The sequence below is a fragment of the Candidozyma haemuli genome, assembly GCF_002926055.2.
Source record: "Candidozyma haemuli strain B11899 chromosome Unknown G_2014730914, whole genome shotgun sequence".
In the NCBI taxonomy this organism is placed as follows: Eukaryota; Fungi; Ascomycota; class Pichiomycetes; order Serinales; family Metschnikowiaceae; genus Candidozyma; species Candidozyma haemuli.
In genome coordinates this window covers 400,305-415,255 of record NW_020289905.1, presented here as the reverse complement: position 1 = coordinate 415,255, position 14,951 = coordinate 400,305, and the positions used below count along the sequence as shown (strand labels likewise).

General features: G+C 46.2%; 5 protein-coding genes across 5 annotated transcripts; 3 read left to right on the top strand and 2 right to left on the bottom strand. All coding sequences in view use genetic code 12, as the record gives it.

Annotated features, from left to right (window-relative positions):
• Positions 1-159: 159 nt before the first annotated feature.
• On the bottom strand, positions 160-795 carry CXQ85_004303 (uncharacterized protein; the record flags this gene model as incomplete). The annotated part of the gene is made up of 1 exon (XM_025487927.1): positions 160-795. The coding sequence occupies one exon, from the start codon at positions 793-795 to the stop codon at positions 160-162; it is 636 nt and encodes a 211-aa protein (XP_025341735.1).
• Positions 796-1,139: 344 nt separating this feature from the next.
• CXQ85_004302 (GPI-anchor transamidase subunit) lies at positions 1,140-2,873 on the bottom strand (the record flags this gene model as incomplete). Its single annotated transcript, XM_025487926.1, has 1 exon — positions 1,140-2,873. The coding sequence occupies one exon, from the start codon at positions 2,871-2,873 to the stop codon at positions 1,140-1,142; it is 1,734 nt and encodes a 577-aa protein (XP_025341734.1).
• A 1,791-nt stretch (positions 2,874-4,664) lies between these two features.
• BUB1 (protein kinase) lies at positions 4,665-6,023 on the top strand (the record flags this gene model as incomplete). The annotated part of the gene is made up of 1 exon (XM_025487925.1): positions 4,665-6,023. The coding sequence occupies one exon, from the start codon at positions 4,665-4,667 to the stop codon at positions 6,021-6,023; it is 1,359 nt and encodes a 452-aa protein (XP_025341733.1).
• Positions 6,024-6,684: 661 nt separating this feature from the next.
• Positions 6,685-7,937, top strand: CXQ85_004300 (uncharacterized protein; the record flags this gene model as incomplete). The annotated part of the gene is made up of 2 exons (XM_025487924.1): positions 6,685-6,777; positions 6,801-7,937. The coding sequence occupies 2 exons, from the start codon at positions 6,685-6,687 to the stop codon at positions 7,935-7,937; spliced, it is 1,230 nt and encodes a 409-aa protein (XP_025341732.1).
• A 2,078-nt stretch (positions 7,938-10,015) lies between these two features.
• CXQ85_004299 (aminophospholipid-translocating P4-type ATPase) lies at positions 10,016-14,935 on the top strand (the record flags this gene model as incomplete). The annotated part of the gene is made up of 1 exon (XM_025487923.1): positions 10,016-14,935. One exon carries the CDS (start codon positions 10,016-10,018, stop codon positions 14,933-14,935), a length of 4,920 nt encoding a protein of 1,639 aa, XP_025341731.1.
• Positions 14,936-14,951: the final 16 nt, after the last annotated feature.

Below are 14,951 nucleotides of genomic sequence, written 5' to 3'. Positions count from 1 at the left end.
ATGATTACCAAAGACTTGCTTTGAAGTACTATTAGGCATTCGTTTCCTCTTGGCTTTTCTTTGGTCCATTAACCACCATTCCCTTTCTTTCACCTCATCTCCCTTATCCCTGATCCATCCAAATAAATATTCATTCCATCATACATAACCGTCTGCCGGCTAGTTGTTGCTCCTTGCGAGCCGTAGTTCACGCAAACTGTCAGCGTCACCGCTCCACTTGGCTTCACGGATAGACTCATCAAGCTTGGAGTCCCACCTGGCCCACTCATTATAAGTATTGAAAAACTTCAGGCCATGCTGATCGCCCTGGTTGGCAACATCTCGCGTAGTGCAGAACCACTCACCTTTACGGTTCCAGTAGCCTCTGCCTCGTAGCTTAGCACAAACGTCAAGTTCAGCCAATGTAGGAACAGGTTTGGCGGTAAGAGCAGCAGCTCTCTTCTCCATACGCTCTTTACGGCGGTCCTGGAAATAAATAATAGGAACAAACATCCGGAGAACGTCTCTGGAGATCCATCTGGTCAAGATATCCACATCCACGTTGTAGTGGTGAAAATCTGTATCTAAATTGGACGATTTTTTCGGGTAATCCCACGAGAAGGAGCTGGGCTTTTCAGGAACCATGCCATTAAGCCGGCTGTAGTTGTAACGAATGGTATCTGAGTCCTTGGAAAAGAAATCCTCTATAGCACCTTTAACGAACTCAGGAGCCGCCAACAGCGTTGTATCGAATTTCGCCAGGCCCACAGCCAGGGCTATTAAGTTCTCGTCTCGATTAATGCAATCTTCAAACATCCATGCCTTGTAGTTGCTAGGAGACAAGATTTGTGATATTTACATGTTTTGCAAAATCTGTCCCATGTCCGGGACCGGACATATGGAAACGGCAGGCGAGACCGACGAGTCCCGTGACAGTCCAAACAAGCCCAAAACACAAGATATTGGAATTTTAAAAGCACCAAAAGAATCCCCAAAGTCTCAGGAATCCCCTAAACCCATCAATTCCAGCGTATCTCGTCTCTGTGCCACTCATTTGCACCCACTCCACAGTTTCTCTCGCACTGCGTTTCCATTTACGCGAGATGGCACCGGGTAAACCAGGAACGGTTTTTGGCGAGCGCCTCGGTTGCGAAATCCCATTATGCCTTAATGCCCTTCAACTTGCTCTTCAAATAAGCAAGTTTGGCCTTGAGTTTACCCAAGGGAGTGGTTTTGGCGAGTTCTTCAAATTCCTCCTCGGTAACGACTTTCTTAGCAAGTAAGTTGAAAACACAGCCAAACGCAAGCGACATCACTGTACATGTTAAGATAGTAACGTTGTAGGGCATGGAGAAATCTGGGGTAGGAAGCGTGAGAAGCAACGAGGCCGTTCTGAGTTGGTAGACGGTGCTGCCGTTTTCGATGATTTTCACCACGGCAGGTTCAATGGCGAAACCGTGGTTGGCATCTGGTGGGTACTCAGAGAAGAGCAATAAGGACTTGTCGAACTGGTAGGTGAGTGTTAAAGACTGGCCGGCAGGAATGGTCAAGGCGAGTTCTAGATGTGTAGGTCTGGTTCTGTCAATGGCAGGCTTGAAGAACTGGTTTTCGATGGTTCCGTTGCCGCTGACTTGAAGCGTGTGCAAGTAGATTCTCATGAACCAGGGGAGACTTTCAAAGTAGACCAACGAGACGTCTTTATCTTGAGGGTTATGCAAAGTAACACGCATTCCGCCACGGTCCTGGGAGTAGCCTGTAAGAGATCTGGAGACCAAAAGAGGTGTTTCTTGCTTTGGTAAGACCTTGTTGAAGTCGCTGGTGGAAAGACGGAAATTGTGAGGAACAGCTTTAACGATTTCGTATGTTTCACCCACAGCAGCGTCGTCCTTGCCTTCCTCCAATAAAGTGACCTTCCAGTGGTCTGGATCGACGAAAAAATTGATTTTGGTTGTACCCTTTTGGTTTTCAAAGCCAGGGCCTTTAATAGCACGGCCATAGAGACTTTCAATATCCCATTCAATCGCTGGCTCCTCACCAGCAGGGAAACAGTGCCATGCGTCATGATGTTTAGATTCATCACAACGCAATTTATCGCCAGGAACAGGTTTAGGAATACCGCCCTCGTTTCTACGACGAATCAGACGAGTAATATCGGCAATATGATGGATATGCTGGTCCAGTTCCAAGTGACATTCATTTCCCGAGCAAGCAGTAACAAGATCAATGCTCATAGAGTGCCACAACGAGTCGTAAAGCTTATGGCCATCGAGCAAAGACGCAATGCCAGCCTTTCCACGCGTAGGAAGCAATTTCAAGAACGGAGTCAAGTTCTCCGTACAAATCGGTTCATCAGGCAACGCAGCACGAAGCAAAAAGAGCTTATTCCCTGGTACAGCCACGTAGTTCGCCTCTTCAGAAGCCGTTTTATACTTGGGAAACGTCGTAACCGCATCGTCCACGAAATTAAGCGAAGCACAGAACACTCCCGAAAGCGACTCTGTAAGTTTCAACCACGACGCTCTCGCAGCGTCCACGGACGGAGCCTCAATGGCAGCCCACACTTCCACGCCCGTTCCGCCAATCACAGCACCGTCATGAGGCAACAGCCCCCACAGATCAGCATCCCACCAGCCCTGAGTAAACCGTAAGTGCAATTCACGCGTGTTTGTCGCCTGAACAATTGGAGCTAGCATTCTGGGAAAGTAGCCATAATGGCGAGGTGCCTGTGAACCCGCTGGCGCCAGAGCGTTGGTGTATTCAAGAGGGAACGCTGGCAGCACCGTGTTAAAGTGGAAGTCTGCAAGAAGCGTATTCCTAGGAAGAGGTCTGAACGAAAGCTGTTCATGGTAAGCTGCTTGAACAGCAGCGAAAAGGAGGGGAACAAACCAGAGCATCTATGGAAAGTTGAGGTGTGTGGTGGATGGAGATGGTGGTTTGGTGAGTAGTAGGTTGGAGGTGGTGAGTTGATGAGTAGGTGTGTTTAGGTGCGCGTGGAGGACAGTGGGGGCGGTGGGACGAAGTGGAGGATGTATTGGGGGATGTTGAGCTGGGAGGCAAGGGATGGGGTGAAAAAGGGGGGATTGGGGAGTTTTGAAGCGTTTGGAGAGTTTGGGGGAGTTTGGGGGTGGTTGGAGGTGGTTTGGGGGAAAAGGTAATGGCTGCAAATGGAGTGAGGTGGAGGGAGAAGAAGGTGAGGAATGGGAGGGTTGGTTGGAGTGGTGGAAGAAATGGAGGTTGCAATGAATTGACTTTTACTTTAAAGGAGATGTGGAAATGGTATTTATCTGTTTATTTGGTTTTGCTTCTATTGGTAGTGTTTTGGTGGTGCTGGTGTTGGTGTGTCGTGGGGAGTAGACGAAGAGGTGAATGAGGCAAAGCTGAAGAGTGGTTTTATTTAATTGAACTAAAAAAGTTGTGTTTTGGGGTACTCATAGTGCCACTATATAGATTTGGTGGTCTTTGAGTGATTGTCTACTTGTGTAATGCAAAGTTGGTAGGGATATGTATTCTCTGTCTGGTAGTCAATGTACCCTGGTAAGACCAGATCAGATGAAGTTAACTTTTGACTTTTTTCTTCTTTTTTCTTCTTTTTTTCTCCTTTTAGTGAATTTTTAATGCTCCAAAGAACTTGCCAGTTCATTAAATCCAGCCATCTGTATTTGTATGGTTTGTGGCTTTGGAGGTAATATCCTATTAGTATAACTTCTAAGTTACCTGCTACCTATATCCCTATACTACGAAATACTTAAGATACTGCTATTCTTTAGCAAATTAATTGAGTCTGCTTTCCACTTGAAAAGAAAGAACTTTATTGTTATATACGTTCTAAGCATGAGTACTGATTGTTAGATACGTCTGCTCTCTTCTTCTGCCTATCCACTGTAGGACCCACCAACTATTCCAAGAAGCAAACGACAATAAAAGATTTACATACAATTCACTAAGCTTAATAGTTATCTAACAAAGTCTTTAATCATTCAATTGCTCGGTAAACATATACTTTTCCGTTCTACCAGGATGCACGGCTGGTGAATAACCACTCCCAGTAACCAGTACATAAAGTTCAACAACAGAGACCAAAGAAAAAAGGAAAGAAAGAAAGAAAGAAGAAAGCCACAATTTCACCCAAAATAGTAAAAAACAAAACTACAAACTACATCTTCGGTACAACTTTATCTCTTCTGTTTATGACAATCCACCCACCTTTAAAACCACCAATTGCTCACCAGCCATAACCACCAACATCCACGCCAAACAACAAAAACCCACAAAAACCATAAACCCAATTGACTTTACCATATATTTAAAATCAAACCAAGATGATCCCCTCCTTCCACCTCCCCTTCCCTTTCCCTTTCCTTTGTCTCCTTCCCTCTACCACTTCCTCCAGTGGCTGCGAAATGGCTGCGAAACCTCTCCAGGCCATTCCCAGTCAGTCCACCACCAACAACCAACAACCAACAACCAAAATCCACCAAAACTACGAAATCCAAAATCAGCCAATCCCCAAACTCCCCTCTATACCTCACCTGAATCCCCAATCCCAATTTTCTCCAAAACCCTCTTCCTCCCTCCTCCTCCTTATCTCATCTCTGCTTATCCATACATGCGCGAATGAAAAACAAACAAACACTTGATCTACATCACCACCACCAATCCACCATTTCCATCTCCACCCCCATCTCATGGACTTCTCCGTGCTTGAACAACAAAAGGAGAATATCCAGCCGAAGGTGACCGGCCGGCCGGCGCTGAGACTAGCTCTAGCACTCAAGGAACATGCTCCTAAGTCAGCAGTTACATCCAAGAAGAACGAGTTTGAACTGGCAATTGCTCAATACGACGAGTTGGACGACCCGCTCCAGGCGTACCTTGATTATATAAACTGGACGAACGAGGCGTTTCCTCAGGGTGGGAACACAGAGAGCGGGTTGTTGGGCCTCTTGGAGAGGTGTACTTCGTGCTTTAGAGATACAGAGTTTTATAAGAACGACCCGAGATACTTGCGGGTGTGGCTTGAGTATTCCCAGTACTCGGATCTGCCGAGGGATATCTTTGTGTACTTGGCGAAAAAGGGCATTGGCTGTGAGTTGGCGTTGTACTATGAGGAGTTTGCTAAGTACTTGGAGACCAAGGGCGCTTATGGCGATGCGCTGGAGGTTTATAATATAGGCATTGAACGGGAAGCCAGGCCGTTGACGCGTCTACAGCGGAACTACGGGTACTTTCAGCGTCGAACAGAGAATTTCGATGTAAGACCGTCTACTATACGGAACGTGCTTTCGCTTAAACGTGGGCTGCCTTTGACGTCTAGTGGCTCTGGGAGCGACAAAAAGCGACCTAAATTCGATGTTCATAGAGATTCGGATCCTGTGGGCATAAAGGATTCCGTTTTTGGGGCTTCTGAGGCACCGGACTCGCTTCCCGTGCTTCGCCTTAAAGAAAACGTCATTTCAGCGAAACCATGGGCTGGCGAAGTGCTCAAACAAAAATCCAGCCGGCCGTCGCTGGCGAAATTCGAAGTGTTCAGAGACTCTGAGCCTCAGAAAGAATGGCACGTCAGCTCTGGACCTGAAAAGCATACTATCATCCAGCATCCCGGCAAACGTACCGAGAAACTCATGCTCAATATGGCTTTGCTTTATCCTGCTCCAAACGAAGAGTACTGCCCTACAGAGATCTTCTGCCAGGTGAAGAATTTCCTGGCAGAAAGAGAAAAACAAGCCAAACCAATTGAACCTTTGGAAAGGTCCCGTGAAGACACAGGAATGACTATCCCACTTAATCTAGACGAATCCACCAGCCAGCTTCGACCTCGTTCGCCCACCATGACCCAATTCTCCCGCATGACCGCCAAAGAAGTCTTGGGCATGTTCAACAACGCCTCACGCTACCTGGATGGAGACACCACCAAGTTCGAAGAACACACTTCTAACCTCGACGGGTTTGTCACGGAAACGTTCCACCAAGAAAAGCAGCCCGCCACGCCGTCTACCGACTGTGGCTCGTCCCGATCGTCTCCTTTCTTGGATAGGCCTTGGTAAGCCGGGCTCGGCGCCGAGATGCACACCGGCACGGAACCACTTCTTCAACTCCGACCCGTCCGTACCCCCAACCTAGCTAACGGTTTGAAGCTATGCCAAGGAGTCCCTGTGCCATGGGAAGGTCGACTTGGATCTCTTTCTTGCACTGCCAACTACAAATGCCGAGGTTGAACGTTATCTATTTGATCAGAGGCGGTACCATCCACCCGCCAGCACCCGCCGTCTACCAAAACAGCCACCCCCTTAAAACGACCCTCCCATCATCTCCACCCAACTCATTTTCCCATTGTTTCCCCCTTTTTTGCAACTTCCCAGTGCAGCTGATTTTTTAGATTACGAGCCTTCAGCAGTGCGGAACCATGAATCTTCATGCACGGCCTCGAATAGTTGCAAATCTTCGTTACAGCCGTTGCAGTCGTGGCAAACGCCGAACCACCGTTTCCTTCCCACCACTTGCATGTACCAAGCCGGAAAACCAACCCCGTCCCGAAATTCCATCGCCGACTCGGAACCTCCACCTCGCTTGCCAACCCTCTTTTTGCACCCACCAGGCTATTTTTCCTGCCCACAAGCGCGGCATCCGAAGTGCATATATATACTCGTCCAGGCGCCGACCATCGAAGCGAGATTGAAAATTCAATCTTTCCATTTTTACGGAACCATGACTACGCTTCAGGCAATCAGCAAATCTGCTGCGTCTTTCACGACGAACATTCTTATTATTGGCGGTTCGTACGGTGGTCTTTCTGCGCTTGTCGCTTTGAAAACATATTCAAGCAGAGACCTTCAACGAGCCGAGTCTCTATTACGCTCATCGAGCCTAAAGCTGGGCTTCTTAATGTGCTTGGGGTGCCTAGAGCCATTGTGGACCCTGAGTTTGCCAAAACACAGTATGTGCCGCTCCAGAACCTCCAGGACTTGTTTTTTGACCATTTGGTGTCTGACGATGACTATGTGTTGCGGGAGCTTGGCGCCAATGTGAAGGTTGAGAACAACGAGCATTTGGAGATCACTTATGCCCAGGGAAGCGTCACTCGCTTGGAGAAGGATAGCGCCGAGTACACTTTGAACGGTAAAACTGGTGGTCTGGCGAAGATCTCGTTTGATTACTGTGTGGTTGCTGCGGGCCGGAACCGGTCGTGGCCCACTTCGCCAGATGCTTATAACTACGAGAGTTACCTTAAGGAGATGGTGGAATTTAATGCTCAGGCGAAACGTGTTGAAAAAATAGCTGTGGTGGGTGCCGGTGCTGTGGGTATTGAAATCGCTGGTGACATTAAAACTAAACATCCAGAGAAAGAGGTGGTTTTGATCCACCCTCACGAAAAGTTCCCTCCTGAACCACTTACAGATGCTTTTAAGGATATGGCTCGTGAGAGTCTTGAACGTGCTGGTGTCAAGGTTATGACAGGCTTGCGTGTGAAGCAGGAGTTGGAAAACCACGATTTGGAACTTACCAACGGCGAGATCATCGAAGCAGACTTCACATACTGGTGTAACGCTTTCAAGAACAACACCAACCTTTTCACTGGCGACATGGCTCAGTTTGTGTCGTCCAAAAATAACATCCATGTGAACGAATATGGCCAGCTCTTCCATCCAGACAACAAGACTCAAGTCGATAATGTCTTCTGTATTGGCGACATGGTCGAAAAGCCTATAATCAAGTCAGCAGGTTGGGCGCTCTACATGGGCAGACAGGTAGCTAACAACTTGGCGGGACTCATTCTCGACCAAAAGCTCGTGGAGGAGTTCCCAGACTTGACGCAAATGCCCCGTGGTATGGTTCTTGTGGCAGGCAACGAAGAGATTGTGTCTGAGCTTACAGGAGAGGTGGAATTAAACCACAAGGGTTACGTTGAAGAGTATAAAGATTACTGTTTCGGTAAGGTGAGAGTGACGCTAGGAGCCTAGATGAAGTGTATGTATCAGACATTAATGATGTGATGAGAGGATTTGTAGGGGTAGATGGTTGCATTGAAGTGGTACGATTTCTGAATTTAAGCTTTGATTTGCAAGAGTAGATCGACGCTTTACGTTTCGGTTAGTGGAAAGAGAATACTCTATTACATGGTGGGGCTTAACGGCGGTATTCGTGTCCTTTAATAAAGCTTATTTCAAGAGGATTGATACTGGAATGGACAGTAAGTTGTTTTGAAGCTAGTGTCTTATTTAGTAAACACGTAAGGTGTGTTTTAAGACATTCTAGAGTTTTTCTACGCTCTTTACAACTTGAACTTTAGTACTAGTGCTTTGATTCATGGAAAGATCAATTGATAGAGGCTTCTTCTGACTCTGAACTTGCAAATCAGAGTTCATCATACTGCTGAAGTACCATATGAACCAGCCTACTCTTTCAAAAACATCATCCCATTCCATCTTACCTCCTATATGTATATATTTGTCTTCATTGGTACGTTCTGTGCTAGACAACCAGCAACAGCAATTCTTCATATTTCGTAACAAAACCACCATATTAAACTTCTCCATCCACTTCCACCCGCCAACCTTAATTTTACCGAATCTGCCGGGTTTCCGTCCGGTCTGTGGCTTTTGAGTCTTCCCTGTGAAAGCCACATCGGTAAGTGAAGCACTATAACCAAAAGAACTAGCACAAAACAGACGCCCAATAAAAAATATAAATTTTTTCAAACCTTATCTTTATCCAAATCAACAGAAAAGCTTAATTTGAACATCCAAACCGCAACCCAACAAGGGAAAGAATAGAATATGTATGTCCATCTGGACCATCTCGACCAGCATAAAGCCTCACAGGGCATTACTTCCACTGGCAACGCCGTGGAAAAGGAAACAAAACGGTTCCAATATTCTGAAAAAAGCCTATCTACGTAGATAAATGGTTTTTGTGTATTGAGGTTTCGTTTAGTGTAACTTACAGGGACATGTTTCAGTATTAGTACATGGCGACGAAGGAAGCATACACATAGGTAAGTAGCCAAACACGTAGAAACACGATATCAAAAAGGAGGTAAGTACAAGTAATTTTTATGGCTCCATAAAAGCAAATTCCAATCCAAAATTAGTATTTTCATTCACTATCACCAGCGTAGTTCAGCCGTTCACCCACAGAGACACTCCAGTCAACCACCCACCAACTCCCACCAACTTCCCACTATACACCAACCAATCCCTCAAAACGTCCCTCGTTTAAACCTTCACGTAAAATAAGACCACCCCACGAAACTTCCCCTAACTCACCATCTCTTCAGATCTGACTATCTCCATATCTGACGATACCAGTCCATATTCCCCATCACCCAACCCACCAAAGAACAACCAACCCACGAAACCACAAATTCCTACCAACCTCGACCTAAAATCCGTAAATCCAATTATTTCTAACCCTTTTCTAGCCCTTTTCTAAACCACCTAAAAAAAGCCATCCACCTTCTCTCCACCACTTTGTTATCTATAATTAGCCTGCTGCGCATACTTTCCACTCCAGAGCGCCAACCGTAGCATAAACAGACCCACAGAATGACAAAAACTCCCAGAAAAAGTCTAGAAAAATCCCCAGAAAAAGAACCAACCAAATCCAGAACACCCAAAAACAAACAAACAAAATCCAAACCCTCCACTTCCCTCCAAACACTACCAGCCCACTTCCTCTTCCCTGCCACATGGACCCTGGCTGCGAAAAAAGACAACCGACTCGACTCCACCGCAGTCCAATACTGGGGAGTGAAAAATAAGCCTCTCTCCAGTCCACCAGAACTCTCTCCAGACCTCCACCAAAAACCACCCAAAACCCCCAAAACCTCCAAAAATTCACAACCCCAGATTCCACAAAGCCTCTCAATCACACCCTATACTTTTTTCCTAACTATATCCTTCCTTTCCTTCATTCCTTCTTCCTCTGACTACCTTCTTCCAGAGCGCCTGCCCTGCACAGCCGACCTCAACATCACCTTTCCAACTGATCAACACCTGCCAACTACTGGAAAACACCACCTTTTTTTTCTTCCTCATCCATGCCCGACGAGAGCACGCCGCAAACTCGACGCAAAAGAGGCTTGTCGTTGCGCTCCCAGCTTCTCAATAAGGCTGTGGCGGCCTCGTTCAATCCGTTCTGGGATTCCAGGCGTCTGTCTCAGATAGAGTTGGATAATCTAGGGCAGGAGCTGCAACTGCCTGGCTTGCCTGGACAGGCTGGTCCTCTGGGCCTTCAGTCCCTGCAATACCCTGAACCGCATGGAGACTACCTAGCTCCACCGGCAATCACCGTGGATAGACCTCAGGACAGTTACCATAAGAAAGAGTACCCCCAGTACTCCCAGAAGATGCTGCGCCTGACGACTCGCCTTACGACGATTTCCAGTGCTAACAGTTCCGATGATGAAGGGAACGAACAACGTGATAGCAGGTTTACTCGACAGAAACGGTTCAGAAACTCCTGGAGAGGTACCTTCAAGAAGTATAAAGATAAGCTCTTGGGCCGGTCGCAGCTTGGGGCCTCTGAAACTGGACGTATCATCCCCGTTTGTCTTCGTAAAGAGAAGGCCAATTCGATCTTCAGCGACGAATACTACTCCAAAACCCAGAAAGCGTATGTGGATGAGCGTTCTGGAGAGCCCTACATCGGCAACACCATCACCTCGTCGAAATACAACATCTACACGTTCCTTCCGAAACAGCTCCGGGCTCAGTTTTCCAAGCTTGCCAATTGCTACTTCATGGTCGTTGCCATCATGCAAATGATCCCCACATGGTCCACCACAGGCCAGTTCACCACCATCATTCCGCTTATGATCTTTATGTCTATTTCCATTGCTCGTGAGGGTTTCGACGACTGGAAACGTCATACTCACGATAAGGAAGAGAATTCCAAAATAGCCAGTGTTGTCTGTGAAGACGCAGACTTGGCTCTGTTCGATACTCAATCCATCCACACCATCATGACAGAAACCATACCCGTGGGCTACCCTGAGGAGCCTTCTCAGAACTCTTCGGTTGGCTCGCTTGTGGACGGGTCAAAGAACATTTTTTCAAACACCATTGCCATGACTCGTTATAATCTACGCCTGGATCCTACTACCTGGAAAGATATTAAAGTCGGTGATATCTTGCAAATCAACGAGAACGAATGGATTCCAGCTGACATCATTCTTTTGGCAGTCGACAGCGACGAAACTGAAGCTTTCGTTGAAACCATGGCTCTTGATGGTGAAACTAACTTCAAGTCGAAATTCGCCCATCCTGAGCTCCTGAAACTTACTCAAAGACCTAGTGATCTTAAGAATGCTCGCTGTCTCGTCACCACCGAAGATCCTAACCCGGACTTGTACAATTTTGAGGGCCACTTCTCCTCCAACGGTACCGATTACGCCCTTGGTCTTGACAACGTCGTTTATAGAGGCAGTATCTTGCGTAACACAAGATCTGTATTGGGTTTAGTCGTCTTCACCGGTGAAGAGTCCAAGATCCGTATGAACAACTTGAAAAATCCAAGAACAAAGGCTCCAAAACTTCAAAGAAACATCAACTTTATTGTGTTGTTTATGATTTTTGTGGTCATCATTCTTTCTGCAATGTCCACCATGGCTCAGCGTATTTATCTCCAAAACGATCTCCATAAAGCATGGTACCTTTACGACCAGGATGTCGGTATTGCTGCCACTCTCATGGGTTTCATCATCATGTACAATACTTTGATTCCCCTTTCGCTTTATGTTACGATGGAAATCATCAAGGTCATGCAGCTTGTGTTTTTGCAGTATGACATTGACATGTACGATGTCAAGTCTAATACCCCTGCCGATGCAAAGACTGCCACCATTCTTGAGGAATTGGGTCAAGTTTCCTATGTGTTCTCCGATAAAACGGGAACTCTTACAGATAACGAGATGCTTTTGCGTAAGTTCAGTGTTTGTGGTGCCAACTGGATCCACGACACTGATCAGTTAGCGGAAGAGAAAGAGGATCCTGGGTTCGGCGATCATTATATGGCTAAAGTTGATGCTATTCGCCCTCTGCAGCAAAACAAAGCCTTCCCTCCAACAAGAAAAAGTACCACATCCATTGTCAGGCAAAGCATGGAACTTTCTTCTATCCGTACTTCCACAAGCTGGAGATCTACAGCCCAGCCAGAGAAAGAGCAGCATTTGGCCAGTTCCTTGTACTTGTTGAAGTATATCCAGACCAACCCACAAACGATCTTTTCCAGGAAGGCAACGTTCTTTCTTTTGAGCATAGCTCTTTGTCACACTTGTCAACCTCGAAAAGCCGCCAAGGGTGTCAACAACAGCTCAACCTACACTCTCACTGGTAGCAGCGAAGAAGAACAGGTGAATGATCTTGAAGAGGATGCTGGTATTACCTACCAAGCTGCCTCTCCGGATGAGTTGGCTTTGGCTGACGCAGCTAGGGACCTTGGTTTTGTTATTGCTGATAAGCAGAATGGTGTTATCAGTGTCAAGACATATCCTCATGGTTTTGACGAAGCACCAAGAGTTGACCGTTATGAAATCCTTGATGTCGTGGAGTTTAACTCGGTCCGTAAGAGAATGTCTGTTGTTGTCAAATTTCCTGATGGAAGAATTGGTGTTATTTGTAAAGGTGCTGATAACATCATTTTGGACTTGTTGAAGAATGCTGATCTCGCGAAGAAGAAAGCAAGAGACATTTTCTTGTCTTCTGCTGACAGAAAAACGCAAGAAGCTGAAATCGTTTTGCAAAGCAAGGTCTCGGCTGAACTTGAAAACAGAAGGTCTCTTTCTTCGTTGAGAGGAGCCAGCATTGATGCTGCCGAACGTATTGGCTCTATTGACAATATCGTTTCCAGACAAGAAAGTGACATTAGTCAAATTGCTGCTAAAGCCAGACAGTCTCTTCATATGCAACAAAACAAACGTTACAGTTTGGACGAACACAACGATGCCGATACCAGAGAGAACTCTCATGCATTCATTCCAAAAGATAAGTTGCTCGTTAACGAAGAGTTTGTCATTGAGAAGACCTTGGAACACATTGAGGAATTTTCATCTGAAGGTTTGCGTACCTTGTTGTACTCTTTCAAGTGGCTCAGCAGTGCTGAATATGACCAATGGTCGACTGAGTACCGTGAGGCGAAGATTGCATTATCTGACCGTGCCAAAAGAGTTGAAGAAGTTGGCGCCAAGATTGAAAATAACTTTGATCTCCTTGGAGCAACAGCTATTGAAGATAAGTTGCAAGATGGAGTAAGTGAGGCTATTGACAAATTGCGTCGTGCTGGTATTAAGATGTGGATGCTTACTGGTGACAAGAGAGAAACCGCCATTAATATTGGATACTCATGTCGACTCATTAAGGACTACTCCACTGTCGTTGTTTTGTCCAGTGACGAAGGTACCGAAAGGCTTACTCAGCGTATCAGCACCGCCAGTCTGGAGATCAAAGCTGGCAGAATTGCACATTCTGTTGTTGTCGTTGACGGCGCCACATTGGGTGAGATCGAAAGCGATCCTACCTTGTTTTCGGTTTTCATCGAACTTTGCATTCAAACTGACTCTGCTATTTGTTGCAGAGCATCACCATCCCAGAAGGCTAGTATGATTAACTCGGTCAGACAGTTAAGAAAAAGGGATGTCACTTTGGCTATTGGAGATGGTGCTAACGATATCGCCATGATCCAAAGTGCCGACATTGGTGTTGGTATTACTGGTAAAGAGGGTTTGCAGGCTGCAAGATCGGCTGATTACGCTATTGCCCAATTCCGTTTCTTGCTTAAGTTGCTTCTTGTCAATGGTCGTTACAATTACATAAGAACTTCCAAGTTCGTTCTTACGACGTTTTATAAGGAGCTCCTTTTCTACTTGACCCAATGTGTTTACCAGAGGTACACCATGTTCACCGGTACGTCCATGTACGAAAAATGGTCGTTATCGATGTTCAACACACTTTTCACCTCCTTACCAGTGCTTTGCGTTGGTATGTTCGATAAGGATTTGAAGCCCTCTACACTTTTAGCGGTTCCAGAGCTATACGGCACTGGACGCAACTACAGAGCATTTAACTTGAAGATCTTCATCTACTGGATGGCTTTGGCTGCATTGCAGAGTGTTGCTGTGTCTTTCATTGCCTACTTTACGTGGGGCTTCTCAGCTACCAAAGACAACACTTCCTTGCCTTTGGGAACCATGGTCTTCTGGACTCTTGTCATTGTCATCAACGCCAAATCGCAGTTTTTGGAACAACGCAACAAGCAGTGGTTGGCATTTGCATCTTTCATTATCTCAGTAGCTGGCTACGGATTATGGAATGTCTTGATCATGTTTCTTCACAGAAGCAATGAGCCAACCATTTACTTTGCTGACTACGGTCTTTTGGAATTTGGTGGCGACATCTCATGGTGGGCTACTCTCTTGATCTTGACCACTGCATTGCTCTTCTTCGACTTTATCCTCCAGTTACTCAAGATCATGTTCTCGCCAAGCGACGTTGAACTTTTCCAGATTTACGAGAAGGACCTTGAACTCAGAAGAATGTTTGAAGAGAGATCATACAACGAATTGAAACAGGGATGGTTGTTCCCAAGAGATCCTTCTACAACAGGCCAGAAGTTGAAGGGTTTGGTGAACAAGATCTTTGGTTCTCATTTCGGAACCAACAAGGACGACTTTATTGTTGATGATGAAACCCCAGGCTCCGCTGCCCACAGAAAGCGTGCCGGTACAAATCCATTGGAATCTGAACTTCCTCCAAGTGGTGAAGGAATTGGCACGACAAGAGATATTGACCCACACAATGATGACGATTACGTTGTCTTGCCAAGTGGAACTCGCGTGAAGAGAAAGAAGCCTGGAGTGTTTTCTCAGATTGCTAGAAGATTCAAGAGAGACAAGAGCGGTTCTGAGGATGAAAATGTTGATGATATCATCGATAATAGATTGAGAGGACTCGAACTGTCCTAACTTTGCATATAGAACA